General features: G+C 34.8%; 1 protein-coding gene across 1 annotated transcript in view; it reads left to right on the top strand.

Annotated features, from left to right (window-relative positions):
- The window catches only part of TTC6 (tetratricopeptide repeat domain 6), a 181,080-nt gene that overhangs the window by 81,540 nt on the left and 80,362 nt on the right, over positions 1-19,178 (top strand). Inside the window, exon 8 of the mRNA XM_076004083.1 lies at positions 8,644-8,748. Coding sequence (XP_075860198.1) covers positions 8,644-8,748 — 105 coding nt within the window. The remainder of the gene's footprint in view (positions 1-8,643; positions 8,749-19,178) is intronic.

Raw genomic sequence — 19,178 nt, 5'->3', positions numbered from 1 at the left:
CGGCGGCCGTCTCTGGGCTAGTGTCTGCAGGTCTCTCCACCCACTGGGGAGCCCACCATCAGTCCCAAATGCAGGGGAGGGGAAAGGTGAATTATCCACCTACCCTTGCCGCTGCTCTCCGGGCTGTTCCGGTGGTCTCAGCTTCCAGTTCTCCTCCGCAGCCTCTTCCCGTGGAGTCTCCCAGGGTCTCAGGTAACCCTCCTTCCAGCCCTCGTCTGCTGTATGCTCATCTTCTTGCTTCTTTTTTCTAATTTCTGCTAGAATCTGTCTTTTCTGCAGAGACACTCTGTCTGGCGGTGTTTCTCGTCCGCCATCTTGATCCTCCCCCTCTGAATTATTAATATTAACTTATAAAGCATTCCCCTTCTTTCAAATATCTTGAGGCTCAGAGAGAATTCTACCAACATTTAAGGAAGAATTAACAAGAAATCTGCAGACTCTCCTCCGGAAAATAAAAAAGGAAGGAACCCTTTCCAATTAATTTTTTGAAGCTAATAAACCTTGGTTTCTAAACCAAAGGCAGTAAAAATAAATGAATAAATAAAATATACAGACCAATATCCCTGCTATGGTTTGAATATTTGTCCCCTCCAAAACTCATGTTGAAATTTAATGGTCTTTGTAACAGTAATAAAAGGTCAGACCTTGAAGAAGTGATTAGGTGCTCACTGATGGGATTAATGCCATTATAAAATGGAATTTAGTCCCCCTTTTCTCTCTTGGCTCTTCCACCTTCCTCCATGTGAGAAAACAGGAAGAAGGCATACACCAGATGCCAGCACCTTGATCTTGGAATTCCTAGCCTCTAGAGATAGGAGAAAATGAATTTCTGTTCTTTATAAATTATCCAGTCTCAGGAATTCTGTTATAGCAGCACAAAACAGACTAAGACAATCTCTTATGAATATTAGACATAAAAATCTTTAACAAATATTAGAACATAGAATTGGAACATACATAAAAAGAATTATCTACCATGATCTAAGGGGGTTATTTTAGGGCTTTAAGGGTGACTCAATATTTGAAAGTCAACCATTGTAATCCATCATATTAATAACATAAAGAAAAAAAATAACATGATCATATCAATCCATTTGACAAAATTCAGCAACCCTTTTCATGATAAAAATTCTCAGAAACACAGGAAAACTTCTACAACTTTATATAGAGCATCTACAAAGACTTACAACTAACTTTATAGTTAATAGTGAAAGCCTGATTGTTTCCTTTCACCTTTCACCACTTTTATTCAACATAGTGCTGGAAATTCTAGGCAGTGCAATAAGGCAAGAGAAGAAAAAAAAGCACACAGACTATAAAGGAAGCAATACAACTGCTATTATTTGCAGATGATGTGATTGTCTACATAGAACACTGTGAGGAATTTTTATATGACAGATCGCACAAAACTAATAATTGAGCTCAAAAACGTCACAGGATACAAGATAAACATGAACAACCCAATTGTATTTCTATATATCTATCAATGAACATGTGGATACTGAAATTAAAACTGTAATATTATTTATAATTGCTCAAAAACTGAAATAGTTTTAAATCTAACAAAACATGTATGGGACTTGAATGCTGAAAACTACAAAATGTTGATGAAAGAAATGAAAGTGACTTAAATAAATGGAGAAATTCTGTGTTCATGGATTGAAAGAATCAACATAGTAAATATATCATTTCTCCCCAAATTGATATACAGGTTTAACACAATTCCTGTCAAATTTTCAGCAAGATATTTTTCTTGGTAGGTATAGACAAGAGCATTATAAAGTTTATATTGAAACTCAAAGGAACTAGAATAGCTAAAAAATTTTGAATAGGAAGAATAAAATGGAAGGAATTAGTTTACCCAACTTCAAGACATTTTATATTAGCTACAGTAATCAAGACTATATGGTCTTGGTGGAGAGACAGACTTATAGATCAATGGAACAGAGTAGAAAAACCACAGATAAACTTGCACAGATAAGCACAACTGATTTTTGATAAATGTGCAAAAACAATTTGATGGAGATAGGGGAGTGATAGACTTTTTAACAATTGCTGCTGGAGCAATTGGACATCCATATGCAAAAGAAAAAATCCCCCAAAACAAAACAACCCCCTGCAAGTCTTATATAAAAAATTAACTTAAAATAGTTAATGTACTTATATGGTTCATATGTAAACTATGGAACTCAGAAAATACAAGAGAAGATCTTTGAGATTTAGGGCTAGGCAAAGCATTCTAAGACTTGACACCAAAAGCTCTCTATATAAAAGGAAAAATCAATAAATTGGATTTTATCAGAATTAAAAACTTTTGTTCTCCAAAAGATCCTGTTAAGAGAATTAAATACAAGGTGTACAGATTTAGAGAAAATATTTACAAACCACATATCCAGAAAAGTATTAGTATCTGGAATACATAATGAATTTTCAAAATCCAACACTAAAAAACAATCTAACTGGCAAGTGGGCAAAAAGCATTAATAGGTATGTCACAAAATAGAATATGTAGGTGGCAAATAAGCATATAAAAAGATGTTCATTAGCTATTAGCGAAATGCAAATTAAAACCACAATGAGATATCACTAAAATAAAATAATGGTTAAATGCAAATTAAAACCACAATGAGATATCACTAAAATAAAATAATGGTAAAATAAAATAATGGTGATGACACCAAATGCTGTGAAGTGTGTGGAGAAACTGCATCACTCATATGTTTTTGGTGGAAAGGTAAAATGGTATAGCTATTTGGAGATCAGTTTGCCAGTTAAAAAAAAAAACACCAAAAAACTACCATATATGATATAGCAATTGCATGCCTGGGCATTTATTAATATCTTAGAGAAATATAAATTTTTGATCACATTGTAACTTATACATAAAACATTATAACAACTTTATTCATAAAAGTCAAAATAGAAATGCTGTGGATATTCTTCAATGGTTAAGAACACTAGAGTACATCCATACCATGGAATACTACTCAGCGATAAAAAGGAATGAACTATGGATACATGGAAAAATAGTGATGAATCTTCAGAGAATTATGCTAGAAAAAGTCAATTCTAAAAGATTACACATTGTGTGATCTCACCATATAACATTCTTGAAATGCCAAAATTATAGAAATGGAGAACAGAATAGTGTTTTCCATAGTTTCAAGATGTGGAGTAGGATGAATCTGACTTTAAAGGGCAATGTGAAGTATCCTTATGATGATGGAAATGTTCTGTATCTTGGCTGTATCAATGTCAACATTTTGTTTATGATATTGTACTATGGCTTTGCAAGATGTTCCTTCTCAGGTAAACTGGGTAAAGGGTAGGTGAAATCTCTTTGTATTATTTCTTAAAACTGCATATGAATTTATAATTATCTCACAAAGCTTAATATAAAAATTGTGGTCAGTAAACCAGCAAAAAAAAAAAAGCAAAAAAACAATTAAGCTTAGTAAAAGGAGACTATATCACATGATAATGTGTACAACTAAAAAATAAGTTTGTTGCAACTGAAATATGAAACCATATTGATGACTTTTTCATACCTTCTTACATTGAAATCTATTGGTTTATCTTGTACTTTGAGTTGCTCTTTGACCCATTCATAATTTTGTAACATCATGCATTGGTTATTTGGAAAATATTGTTTATTGAGTTATGTAGCTCTTCAAATGTTGACACATTTCACTATATATACAATATTAAAATAACTTATTTTTAATATTGTCACAAAAGTCTTTAGCTTTGGGAGCATGGAAAGCTCATGGTGAGAGACACAAATTTTCCAAAATTTTACTTTTTGCTCAAAAACTTAAATTTTTTTCTTTGGCACAAATAGTCTCAAGTATTTTATTTGAAGTGACAAATTTGGTTCATTCTTTTTCAACAAAATTCTTGCCACATACCCAAGTCTCAATAACCATTTGATGCTTGTCCTGTGAAATAAAAATGGTGGCTAGTTCAGTTCACACCTCAAACAATATAGCACACATGCTTTTCCTCAAAAACACCATCATACTTCACTATGACCACAGATGCATTTCGTACGTATTTCTCATTTAATCACATTGAATATTAAAAAGATGTGTACTGAAAGGTTGAGATTTAATAAAATAAACAATTTTCATGCTTCCTGGTAGGTATTTTTAAGGTGCTGGTGTCTTGATTCATGCTTGGCACCATCAGTTTTACCATATATATAGATTTCCACTATTAGTGCAAATGTCAACACAAGTGAAAAAGGCAAATAACCTTCCCCAGGGACTCAGACCACATTTTGAAAACTGGCGTTCTACTTTATGTTGCATTTGTATGAAACTTAACTTACCCCTGAAAGTAATTTGCATGTCTCTCCCCCTTCTTGAACAGAAAATTCTGACTTTCAGTTGACAGTGTGAATAAGGTTATTGTATTGGGTTGTAATATACATCATGGCCTTAGGGGCTGTGCAGATGCTGTTGAATACTAAATTGCACTAGGACACTTCATAGTTATTCAGTTTGCTGTGCAATCTCAATTCTCCTGTCAGGTTTTGGCAACCACCAACCCTGCTGCTTCTAATCATTTTCCTAGAATTCTTAGAAAGTTCTGAGCATTTCTGGGGCAACCAATTTACCAACATTAGCCTTTCTTTATTAGTTTAATTTGATAATTCTTTCCTGAAGGTGCATCTGTGCTTTTCCTTGAGAGCGAAGTACCGTTGTTTAGTGATAGCGTTCCTGACCTTTCCACTTAGAGGCTTGTGTCTTGCTTACTTTTAGGGCAGTCTATTCATTCTGGATGCTTAAGCTGCTGGAAGTCTACTATGCAGGAGAAATTACTGTATTGTATGTGACATATCATTTGAATACCTAAAATCCTCTTAATTTCTAGGTGATCTTTGGACGAAGAGTTGTCAGCTGATTTTGGAAGAGTTTATTCATCTTTTAGCAAGGACTTCCTGGCTTTAGGTCTATATAGTGTAACATGATGCAGTGTGCCCAGCAAAACAGAGGACAAGTGAGACCGAAAACTTAATTTTGAATTTTTACATTGGATAAATTACCTGGCAACTGTAAAATCTACCTTTCTCTAAGTACTTTACTCTGTTGGCAAATAAGAAACATGCGATCAAGTTTGAGGATATTTCTGACTAGAAATAAAAGTGCTCCAGATTCAGCGTCACCTTATTATTGTGAATCTTTATTTACTGGGTTTGTGTCTTTATATGTTACTATAGAAAGTCTGTGTAACATCCATGCTCCGGATTCATAGTTTATGCTAAAGTAATGCTTCTAAGTTGATGTTTTAAAATAGTTTGAGTTCATTTTTCTGGTGAAAGACAAATCTTTTTTGGGAAAATGCATAGTCTAATAAAATATTATTAAAAGTCAAGAAAAGCATTAAAGAAAACATAATTACCAATAATACAATGGATTCAAATAGCTATTATTTAAAAATCTTACTACATTTTCTTCAAGATCTTGACATGGATACCTGATTAATTTTTTTGCTTACAACTAGTTTTTAAAATTATTTTTTCCTTTTACTATTTAAAAATTATTATTATTTTATTGATAATTGATATTTATTTTTTAGAATAATTTTAGACTCACTGAAAACTAGCAAAGAGAGTATGGAAGTTTCCCATATATTCCACACCCTGTTTAACTTGTTATTAACATAGTATTAGTGGGTTGAATAGTGGTCCCCAAATGATATGTCCAAGTATATGTGAATGACCCTTATTTAGAAAAGAGGGTCTTTGTAGATGTAATTAAGTGAAGGATCTTGTGATGAGATTATCCTGGGTGCAAGGTGGGCCTTACATCCAATATGACTGGTATCCTCATCAAAGGAGAATGCCAGTTGAACACACATAGAGACGCACAGGGAAGAAACCCATGTGATGATGGAGGCAGAAATTGGAATGATGCAACTGCAAGCCAAGGAAGGCCAAGGAATGCCAATGATTGCCAGCAACACTAGGAGCCAGGAAGAGGCAAGGAAGAAAGCTTCCCCAAAGTCTTCAGAGGGAGTATGGCCCTCCCTTCACCTTGATTCCAGAATTGTGAGAGAATAAACTTCTGTTGTTTTAAGCTATCCAGTGGTAATTTGTTATGGTAGCCTTGGAAAATTTATACAGCAGCTTACAGTAGTATGGTACATCTCTTAAAATTAATGGATCAATGTGGATATATTATCATTAACTAAGGTCCACACTTCATTCAGGTTTCCTTAGTTTTTATGTAATGTTCTTTTTATATCCCAGGATCCCACCCAGGATGCCCTATTACATTTAATTGTCATGTCTCCTTAGGCTCCTTTAGATTGTAATAGTTTCTCAGACTTTCCTTGTTTTTGATGACTTTAACAGTTTTGAGGAGTACTGGTCAGGTATATTGTAGAATGTCTCCCAATTGGGGTTTACCTGGTGTTTTTCAGATTTGATTGGGTTATGTGATTTTGGGAGGAAGACCACTGAGGTAAAGTGCCATTTTCATTATATGGTATTGATCACCTGCTAGATAGTGTTTACCAGGTTACTTCATTGTAAAGTTTCCCTTCTTTCCCCTTTTCCCTATTGTACTCTTTAGAAGGAAGTCACTATGCACAGCGACACTTAAGAAGTGGGGAGTTATTTATGCTCCACCTTCTTGAGGACAGAATATCTAAAAAATTAATTAGAATTCTTTCATAAAGGTAGTTTATCTATTCTTCCTATTTATTTATTTATTCAGTCATTAATTTATATCAGTATGAATCATGGATATTTATGTTATGCTTTGAGTTAATAATCCATTACTACTCTATTATTGTTATTATTAGTTTTGCTAAAATTGTTTGAGCTTTGGCCATTGGGAGCACCTTCAGTTGGTTCCTATGTCTCTTTTGACATATCTCATCATTGTGGGATTTTTTTTTTGGAGCACTTTCTTATTTTTTTGGCAGTAGAAGAGATTCCAGGCTCGTTTTGTATATTTCTTGCTCTAGTCCTAGAATCAGCCATTTGTACAAGGAGCCCTGGTTCCCATATCGGAACCAAAATCTGGGCAGTAGGAGTGCATTGTCGCTTCTAAGGCCTGGTCAGCTGACAAAGCAAAGGGATATATATGTGCACATTAACTTATATAAATACACATAATGGTAAGTATTTCCATATGTAAACATCTGTGTCTGCTTAAGCTAAACATGAGTCATACTGATGTCTCCAAGTCTATTACCCCATGGGTTATTCTAGCTTCCTCCCTTGCTTATCTTTAAACTCCTACCCCAACAGTGACAAATCTTGTTCTCACCAGCTTCTACTGATTTATTTAATTTTTCAATTCCAGTACACATGTATAGACGTACCAGAATTGTTAATCCATATTCCTGTGGGATAAGCTTTTTTTTAGCTAAAGTAGAATGGTATATGTACAGTTTCTTTTGCCTTTAGTTTTATATACCCCACTCTTTCCAAAGTTGCTAAGGCTGGCAACCTTTCCCTCTACCCACTCTGCTGAGGTTGAGGTTGTGTCATACATTTTAATGCAGTTAGATATTTTTGTTACGTTCTGCATTCTATCCTGGGTTTCTTACTTACTTTCTAGATGATATTTTAAAATTTGTATTACAGACATGATAGGATACATTCAGGGTGGCGTGGCGTAGACATAAAATTTGCATTACATTAAAATTCACCCTCTGTACTGCAAAGTTCAATGGGTTTTGACAAATACATAATATCACATAGCCAAAATTCCGGTATCATACGGAATAGTTTCACGTTCCTAAAAAAATCTACTAGGCCTGATTAATTTTTATTTAGCAAAGAAATACAGAAACCAGAAAATTAGCAAACACCTGGGAACATGTTTTTAAGAATTCATAAATGCTAACATTTTGTCATACTCATTTCAGGCTTTTTAAAATAAAAGAAATATTAAAAATCATTAAATTAACTCCTCTTGTACTTCTTCCTAATGCCATTTCTCTTCCTCCCTACTCAAGGGCAATTACTGTTACAATTGTGGTCTTTCCAGTCCCTGAGTTTATACTTTACTAGATGTATTCATGACTCTAAATAAATAATATAATTTTGTATGTTGTAGATATATAAGTGAAACAATTTTGTATGCATCTTTCTAAAACTTGCTTATTTTATTCTCAATACTGTGATTCTAAGACCCATCTATAGATCATAATTTTTGTGTTTTAATGGTTCTATGGTATTTAAGTAAATGAGTATGCCACATTTTATTTATTTCTCTATTAGTGGACATTTAGATTGGGATTTGTTTTTTGCTATTTCATATGCTCTCTGAATATCCTGTACATATATCTCCATACGTGTATATAAGAATTTGCCTACATATGGCTGGAAGTGAAATTGCTGGAGAATGTGGCCTGTACATTTTCTATTTTACTAGAAATGGCCAATTTGCCTTCAGTGTGGTTCTACTAATTTCCCCACAACCTTGGCATCACTTGGTATTGCTTACTTTACATATTTGCTAATCTGATGAGTGTGAAAAGTTGTCTTTCACAGATTTTCAGAGGCTGTGGAACCAATCACTTTTCAGTAACTAAAAATGATTTTGAGAGGAGCTTGGGTTTTTAACCTAGGGGCGATTTGTTGTTCCCATTTCTAATAACATTTTATGTTATTTATTTTCAAAGATGTATGCTTATCCAGGATGTACGAAGTTGTTTTGGAATACAACTGCTCCTAAATTCTCTCTTCCAGAAACTGTCATGAAGGAAACCGTATATCCAAAATATGAGGTAACATACTGAATGAGTTTTCTCTATTATTGTTATTATCATTTAATAATTAAATTGTATAATTGATTATGAAATTCAATTTTACTGGACAGCTGTTATGAAGATTGTCAGGCAACTATTTCAATAATCAGGATTGATTGGATGGCACTATAAAAATTATTTGTATATATATGTAGATAATTAATGTATATATCATTGTATGTATATATATTATACCTATATGCTTATAAAATAATAATTTTATATATTCATATAACTATAATTTCATATATTATATACATTTTAAAATATTATACTTATCCATGTTAAGAAGAATATTCTGTTTTCTTTATGAAAGGATATTTTATTTGACTGAAAATTCAAGGTGTAAAATCACTTGGGTTGTTTAGAGGATCTTCATGGTATTTTCATTTGCTTTTAAAAGTGCATTTTTAGTTAATTCAATGTTAAAAAAGTTTAACACTACCTAAATATAACTATTAATCTTTTTTCTCCCCTTAAAGAATGTTTGCTTACTCTCCTTTTATGTCATACTGATTATTTTAAAAATAAGAAAAATTAAGAGAAAAAAATAAAATCATCTATTGTTCTTTTCCCATAGACAATTACTGCCCACTTTTTGGTTGATTTTCTTTGATTTGTAAAAATTCTTCTTCCTCTACTTCCTCCTTCTTTCTTCTTTTCCTTCTTATTTTCTTCCTTCTTATTTTTTCCTCTTACAGCAATTCAGTGATGAGCATCATTGTGCATATATTTTTAGTAGTATGTAGGATTATTTCATTTGCACAGTATTTTAGGCAGCTTGCTAAAACACACATATCAGAAAAGTATAAAACAAAAAAGTTAAGGAAATCACAAGAAAGTATAACAAGAGTAATAGTGTAATAAAGCCAGAGGTAAGATTAATTCAAAGAAATTTAGTTTGTATATGCTGTTGCTTGAAACAGGGTCATGAAGCTCTTAGCCTCCTTGCAACCAAGGCAGGGATAGAATCAGGTTTTTGTGCTTTTTAACTTATGAGTTTTCTTTTGTATAAGACTTTGACTTTATTTCATAAATTTTTATTTATAGTGTCTTTATTTTCTAAATTATTTTTATTGCAATTTTCATTTTCTTTTTGATACGCCACTTATGTGAGAAAACATTTTAATTTTTTTTAATTTGTTGGAATTATTTTGTTTAAATTTTATTCTTACTTCTCATTAACATAAGAAGATGTTTGAGAAGTTCTGTTCTGGTGATTTTAATCTTGAAAATGAGCCATATGGGTGACCTGAGACCAAGATGGATAATGATGACCTGAAAGCTGTAGTGGAAACGAATCCATCTCAATCTATGCTTGAATTAGCAGCAAGGTTTGATGTAACTATTCCAACAATATTGGACCATTTGAAACAAACTGGCAAGGTAAAGAAGCTGGATAGATGGGTTCCGCATGAATTAAGCAAGCATCAGAAGAGAAATTGTCTTGAAGCTTACCTTTCTTTGCTATTACGACATAAAGGCAAACCATTTCTACACCATATGGTTAGATGTGGTGAAAAATGGATTCTTTTTGACAATTGCAAGTGTTCAGCACAATGGTTGGATAAAGATGAAGTGCCAAAACATAGTCCAAAACTGAATATTCATCAAAAACAGCTATGGTGTCTGTTTGGTGGTCCGGTGCTGGTATTATCCACTACAGCTTCTTGACACCTGGTCAATTGATTGCAGCAGATGTCTTCTGCAACCATTTGGATGAAATGATGAGGATACTTGCAATTAAGCAGCTGAGATTGGTCAATAGAGACAGGCCAATCCTCTTGCAAGACTATGCTTGACCACATGTCACGCAAACAACTCTGCTCAAACTAGAGACTGGACTTGGAAACTCTCTGTTATCCGCTGTATTCACCAGACCTTGCACCAACTGAGTACCACTTCTTCCAGCGTTTGGACCACTTCTTGCAAGGAAAAAGATTCAATTCTCAAGAAACTGCAAAACGCCTTTGGCAATTTCATCACCACTTGCTCTCCAGCTTCTTCACTGCTGTCATAAACAAGCTGTCATTACAATGGCAAAACTGTGTCAATGATAGTGTAGGTGCATACTTTAATTGTACTACTTTTTGTTTGAGATATAATAAACTACACTTTTGGTTCAAAATTGGACATTTCATATTTAATAACCTAATACATACATAATTTACTATCTTTACCATTTTTAAGTGTATAGTTTAGTGGCAGATAATAAATACACTTATATTCTTTCCCTTTCTGTTCCCTTCCCAATTAGATTGGTGAATTCCATAAATGCCTATATACAAAGGTTGAAAAAATCACAGATACACAACCTAATGGATTGTCTCAAAGAGCTGGAAAAAGAGGAACAGACCGACCCCAAACCCAGCAGAAGAAGTGAAATCATTAAGATCAAATCAGAACTAAATGAAATTGACAACAGGGAAACCATACGGAAGATTAATAAAACAAAAAGTTGGTTCTTTGAAAAAATAAACAAAATTAACACACCTTTGGCTAGACTAACGAAAAGCAGAAAAGAAAAATCTCTAATAAGCTCCATCAGGAACAATAAAGGAGAAATTACAATGGATGCCATGGAGGTACAAGATATAATTTATGAATACTGCAAAAATCTATGCACACAAACTGGAAAATGTGGAGGAAATTTTTTAGAAACGCACATCCTCCCTAGGCTCGACCAGGAAGAAATAGAATTCCTGAACAGACCAATAGCAAGTACTGAAATTGAAACAACAATAAAAAACCTTCCTAAAAAGAAAAGTCCTGGACCAGATGGTTTCACACCTGAATTTTACCACACCTACAAAGAAGAACTGGTGCCTATCCTACAGAAATTATTCCATAACATCGAGAAGGATGGAATCCTCTCCAACACATTTTATGAAGGGAACATAACTCTGATACCAAAACCAGGAAAGGATGCAACAACAAAAAAGAAAATTACAGACCAATATCTCTTATGAATATAGATGCAAAAATTCTCAACAAAATCCTAGCCAATCGAATCCAGGTGCTTGTCAAGAAAATAATCCATCACAATCAAGTGGGCTTCATCCCAGGGATGCAAAGATGGTTCAACATACACAAATCTATAAATGTAATTCACCATATAAACAGAAGCAAAAACAAAGACCATGATCTTCTCAATAGATGCAGAACAAGCATTTGACAAAATTCAACACCCTTTTATGATAAGAACACTCAACAAAATAGGCATAGATGGGGCTTACCTAAAAATGACACAAGCCATATATGACAAACCCACAGCCAATATCATACTGAATGGGAAAAATTGAAAGCATTCCCACTTAGAACTGGAACAAGACAAGGTTGCCCACTATTCAACATTGACTATTCAACACTATCCACATCTATTCAATATAGTGCTGGAAGTCCTTGCAATCAGACAAGTCAGCGGAATTAAGGGCATCCAAATGGGAGCAGAAGAGATCAAACTCTCACTCTTTGCTGATGACATGATATTATACCTAGAAAACCCCAAGGATTCAAGCAAGAGACTCCTTGAATTGGTAAATGAATTTGGTAAAGTCTCAGGATGCAAAAAATACACAGAAATCAGAGGCAGGCTGGGCATGGTGGCTCACGCCTGTAATCCTAGCACTCTGGGAGGCTGAGGCAGGTGGATTGCTTGAGGTCAGGAGTTTGAAACCAGCCTGAGCAAGAGCAAGACCCTGTCTCTACTATAAAAATAGAAAGAAATTAATTGGCCAACTAATATATAGAGAAAAAATTAGCCAGGCACGGTGGCACATGCCTGTAGTCCCAGCTACTCGGATTGGGGAGGCTGAGGCAGAAGGATTGCTTGAGCCCAGGATTTTGAGGTTGCTGGGACCTAGGCTGACGCCACGGCACTCACTCTAGCCTGGGCAACAAAGTGAGACTCTGTCTCAAAAAAGAAGAAGAAGAAAAAAATAAATCAGAGGTATTCATATACGCCAACAACAGTAAAGTGAGAACCAAATCAAAGACTCAATTCCCTTCAAAATAGCAACAAAGAAAATAAAGTACCTAGGAATATATTTAACTAAGGAGGTAAAGGACCTCTACAGGGAGAACTATGAAAGACTGAAGAAGGAAATAGCAGAGGATGTAAACAGGCAGAAGAATATACCATGCTCATGGGTCGGCAGAATCAACATTGTTAAAATGTCTATACTACCCAAAGTGACCTACAGAGTCAATGCAATCCCTATTAAAACACCATCATCATTTTTCACAGATATGGAAATAATAATTTTACACTTTGTATGGAACCAGAGAAGACCCCGTATAGCAAAATCAATCCTAGGCAATAAAAACAAAATAGGAGGTATCAATTTATCAGACTTCAAACTTACTACAAGGCTATAATAATTAAAACAGTTTTAGAGTGGCACAAGAACAGGGACATTGACCAGTGAAATAGAATAGAGAACCCAGATATAAAACCATCCTCATATAGCCAACTAATCTTCGACAAAGCAGACAAAAGCATACACTGGAGAAAAGAATCCTTATTCAATAAATGGTGCTGGGAAAACTGGATAGCCACATGTAGAAGACTGAAACAAGACCCACACCTTTCACCTCTCACAAAAATCAACTCACACTGGGTAACAGACTTGACCCTTAGGTGTGAAACTATTAGAATTCTAGAGGAAAACATTGGAAATACTCTTCTAGGCAAAGAATTTATGAAGAAGACCCCAAAGGCAATCACAGCAGCAACAAAAATAAACAAATGGGACCTGATCAAATTAAAAAGCTTTTGTACAGCCAAAGAAACTGTCAAGAGAGCAGGCAATCCACAGAATGGCAAAAATTTTCACAAGCTACACATCCGATAAAGGGCTGATAACTAGAATTTATTTAGAACTTAGGAAAATCAGCAAGAAAAAAATCAAACAGCCCTATCAAAAAGTGGGCAAAGGACATGAACAGAAGTTTTTCAAAAGAAGACAGAATAATGGCCAGCAAACATATCAAAAAATGCTCAACATCTCTAATCATCAGGGAAATGCAAATCAAAACTGCAGTGAGATATCACTTATCTCCAGTAAGAATGGCCTTTATCAAAAAGTCTTCAAACAATAAATGTTTGCGTGGATGTGGAGAGATAGGAGCACTCCTACAGTGCTGGTGGGATTGCAAACTGGTTCAGCCTCTGTGGAAAGCAATATGGAGATAACTTAAAGCAATACAAGTGGATCTACCATTTGATCCAGCAATTCCACTACTGGGCATCTACCCAGAAGATCAAAAGTCACTTTATGAACAAGACACCTGCACTCAAATGTTTATAGCAGCACAATTCACAATTGCAAAGCTGTGGAAACAACCCAAATGCCTATCAATTCATGAGTGGATTAATAAAATGTGGTATATGTATACCATGGAGTACTATTCAGCTTTAAGAAACAATGGTGATATAGCACCTCTTATATTTTCCTGGATAGAGCTGGAACCCATTCTACTAAGTGAAGTATCTCATGAATGGAAAAACAAGCACCACATGTACTCACCAGCAAATTGGTATTAACAGATCAACTCCTAAATGGACATATAGGAATAATATTTATTGGGTGTCAGGGAGGTGGGAGCAGGGAGGAGGGGATGGGTATATACAAACATAATGAGTGAGATGTTGGGTGTTGGGCAGGTGGGAGGGGGAGGGGGGCATGGGCAATATATGTAACCTTAACATTTGTACCCCATGATATGCTGAAATTAAAAAAAAAAGACTCTTGGTTCATATAAATGGGAAATGCTATTTAGATACAAAGCGTGCTATGATTTTTTAAAAAGCAAATTTAGATTTAGATTGTGAGAAATGGTGGAGTAGGGGTGTCCTCCTGGCTCTCTGCTCCCAGAGCGAAAGGTGAAGAAAGTGGATAACCACACGTGAGCGATCTGTACTTCCACAGGACCAACTTCACAAATCTGCAGGCATCCACTGGGAAATGGAGGGAGAAGACAGTCTACAGCCTAAAGCAAAGGGGTTGAGAGCAATCTCCCACTCACAAGAGTTATCCAACCTCCAAATCTCTGAGCAAGGGGCCTACACCTATATTAATCTCAATAGACATAAGGTGAAGACATTAGACCAAAGTTTACCCAACAGAATCAAAATCCTCTAAGTCACTACAGGACTGGACCATATACGGCCAGCCCTGCCAGAGATCAATCCTCAGGGACACCAGAATTTAGCCAATAATCCAGCCCTAGTACCTCCAGTGCTCGACAAAACATCCAGATGAGAAAGAACCAGCGGAAGATCACAGGAAACATGAAGGAGAAGAGAGAAAAGTCACCTCCAATAATACTCAAGCCCCATCAAACGACACCAACTTACATGATACAATTAAACTGACGGAAGAAGAATTTCGAATATGGATTGTCAGAAAGCTCAATGGAATTGAAGAGAAAATAGAATCACAACACCGAGAAACCTCAAGAACAATACAGGAAATGAATGAAAGATTCTCCAAAGAAATTGAAATTATTCAGAAGAACCAAGCATAAATCTTGGCAATGAAGGAAACAATCAAGGACCTCCATAATACAGTAGAAAACATCAAAAACAGGATGGACCATGCAGAAGAAAGACTCTCAGAGCTTGAAGATTTTGCCTATGCACTAAACAAATCAGAGGATGAAAGGGAACACAGAAACAAGAAACAAGTCCAAAGCTTATAAGAAGTATGAGATTATGTAAAAAAGCCGAACCTAAGAGTGATCGAGTTACCAAAAGGGGAAGAGGAACAATCACAAGGACTGGAAAACTTATTTCATGGAATACTCGAGGAAAACATGCCAGGCCTGGCCAGAAATCTTGATATCCAAATACAAGAAACACACAGAACGCCTGGCATACTCAACATGAAAAGGCAATCACCTCGTCACATGGTCATTAGGTTGACCAAAGTAAATGTGAAAGAAGCAATACTCCATTCAGCAAGATGAAAACAACAATTAACCTATAAAGGAAAACCTATCAGACTAACAGAAGACTTCTCTTCTGAAACCTTACAAGCTAGGAAGGATTGGGTGCCTATTTTTAACCTTCTAAAACAGAACAATGCCCAACCTAGAATTCTTTATCTGGCAAAATTAAGTTTCATCTATGAAGGAGAAATAAAGTCCTTCTCAGACAAGCAATCACTGAAGGAATATGCAAAGTCCAGACCAGCCCTACAGGAAGTTCTCAGACCTGCATTTCTAACTGAACAGGGCAATAGACACTCCTCAAAGTAAAATCTTCAAAGAATTAAAGTTTAGATCCCGATTTACATGATGGCACAAGGACTAAGGCAAAGCAACGAGTCTTCACTCAACAATATGAATGGTAATCTTCCTCCAATTTCAATCCTTTCAATAAACGTAAATGGTTTAAACTGTCCTCTGAAGAGGCATAGATTTGCAGAGTGGATAAAACTCCACAAGCCTAGCATCTGCTGTCTACAGGAAACACATCTAACCCACAAAGATGCCTTCCGACTGAAGATCAAGGGATGGAAAGCTATTATCCAGTCAAACGGAAGTCAAAAGAAAGCTGGGGTAGCTATACTATTTGCAGATAACATAAGCTTTAAAATAAAAAGTAAAAAAGGATAAAGAAGGCCATTTTATAATGGTGAAAGGGAAGATCCAACAAGAAGAATTAACAATTCTGAATATCTATGCACCCAATGCAGGAACACCCAATTACATAAAACAAACCTTGTCTAATCTAAACACCATGTTACACAACACTGCCATAGTAGCAGGGGACTTCAACACTCCATTGAATGATCTGGATAGATCCTCCAAACAGAAAATAAGCAAAGAAATAATGGACCTGAACAGAGTGCTTGATCAAAAAGGTCTGACAGATCTCTATAGAACATTTCACCCAAATAAAGCTGAATTTACATTCTTCTCAGCAGCCCCTGGATCCTTCTCCAAAATTGATCACATCCTAGGCTGCAAATAAGATCTGAAAAAATTCAAGAAAATAGAAATTATACCTTGTATCTTCTCCGACCATAATGGTATAAAATAATAGTTCAATTCCAACAGAAACACTCAACACCTCACAAAACCATGGAAACTAAACAATCTATTATTTAAAAATTATTGGGTCAAGGAAGAAATTCAGAGAGAAATCAAGAATGTCTTGGAACAAAATGATAATGGTGATACTTGTTACCAAAACCTGTGGGATACAGCCAAAGCTTACCTGAGAGGAAAACTAATAGCAATTAATGCTCACATCCAAAAAACACAAAGCTTAGATACTGACAACCTAATGAATAAGCTCAAGGAAAAAGAAGAGCAAACAACTTCCAATCCTAGTAGAAGAAAAGAAATAATGAAGATCAAAGTGGAACTGAATGAAATGGAGAACAAGAGAACTATCCTAAAGATCAACAAAACCAGAAGCTGGTTTTTTAAAAAGATAAACAAAATTGATAGCCCTCTTGCTAGAATGACAAGGACTCAAAGGGAAAAGACTCTAATAAACTCAATAAGAAATGAAAAAGGAGAGATCACAACAGACACCACAGAAATACAAAACATTATATTTGATTACTATAAAAATCTATATGCCCAAAAACTACAGAACGAAGATGAAATGGACAAATTCTTGGATACAAACAACCTCCCTAAGTTCACCCAGGAGGTAACAGATCTCCTGAATAGACCAATCTCAAACTCAGAAATTGAAGCAGTAATTAAAAACCTCTCCAAATGGAAAATTCCTGGACCTGATGGCTACACTTCAGAGTTCTACCAAACATACAAAGATGAACTCATACCTATCCTACAGAAACTATTCAACACCATTGAGAAAGATGGTATCCTTCCTAACTCATTCTACGAAGCAAATATCACCTTGATACCAAAGCCAGGAAAGGACATAACAAAAAAAGAAAATTATAGACCAATATCCCTCAGGAATACAGATGCAAAAACCCTAAATAAAATTCTAGCAAATAGAATTCAACAGCACATCAAAAAAATAATTCACCATGACCAGGTGGGCTTTATTCCAGGGATGCAAGGCTGGTTCAACATACACAAGTCTATAAATGCAATTCACTTTATAAATAAAATCAAGAACGAAGACCATATGATTCTGGCAATAGATGCAGAAAAAGCATTTGATAAAGTCCAACATACCTTTATGATAAAAACTCTTAATAAAATAGGCATAGATGGTTCATACTGTAAACTTATCAAATCCATTTATGACAAATCCACTGCTAATATCATCCTAAATGGGGAAAAATTGAAATCATTCCCTCTTCAATCCGGAACTAGACAAGGATGCCCACTGTCTCCTCTTCTATTCAATATATACTCGAAGTCCTAGCTATAGCAATCAGACAAGAGAGGGGTATTAAGGGCATCTAAGTGGGGGCAGACGGGATAAAACTCTCACTGTTTGCTGATGATATGATATTATACCTAGAAAACCCCATGGATTCATCTAAGAGACTCCTAGATTTAATAAACATATTTGGTAAAGTTTCAGGCTATAAAATCAATATACACAAATCAGAAGCATTCATATATGCCAAGAACCATCAAGCAGAAACTCAAATAAAAAATGCAATACCCTTTACTATAGTCCCAAGGAAAATTAAATATCTAGGAGTATACTTAACAAAAGATACGAAAGATTTATACAAGGAGAACTATGAAACACTAAAAAAAGAAATTGCAGATGATTTGAACAGACTTGTTCATGGATTGATAGAATCAATATCATTAAAATGTCAATATTACCTAAAATTATCTACAGAATTAATGTAATCCTCATCAAAATATCACCAGCATTCTTTACAGATCTAGAAAAAATAATTCTGCACTTTGTATGGAACCAGAAAAAACCTCGTATAGCCAAAGCAATCTTAAGTAAGAAGAACAAACTGGGAGTGATCATTCTTCTTGACTTCAGCACTATACTTTAGGGCCATTTTAAAGAGCAAAATCATGAGCAAAAAGGACAAAAATGTGAAAAAAATGACAGTATATAGTCCATGAAAATGATACTTGTTTAAAATAGGAGAGCTGAAGTAAGAAGGTAGAGTGACACGTCATTTAACCTCAGTGGGGTGTTAAAATGTTTCACTGTGGTATAGATTTCTCTATGTCTTCTTGTCATTTTGTCAATTTTTGCTTTATATATTTTGAAACCATGTTATTAGGTGCATACAAATTAAGAATTATAAACTTTGTGAACTGAAACTTTCAATTATGAAATGAGCTTTTTTATTTTAGTAAACACTTTTATCTTAGAGTCTATCTTTGCTATTAATACATTGATGCCAGTTTTACTTTATTTAAATATTTTTTCTCTTATGCTTAACTTTTCTGGAGTCTTATATTTTAGATATGTCTTTTATAAACAACATATG

Source organism: Microcebus murinus, chromosome 6, assembly GCF_040939455.1.
Source record: "Microcebus murinus isolate Inina chromosome 6, M.murinus_Inina_mat1.0, whole genome shotgun sequence".
NCBI lineage: Eukaryota > Metazoa > Chordata > Mammalia > Primates > Cheirogaleidae > Microcebus > Microcebus murinus.
The sequence above is the reverse complement of the archived record's forward strand: the minus strand, read 5'-3'. Positions and strand labels throughout refer to the sequence as shown.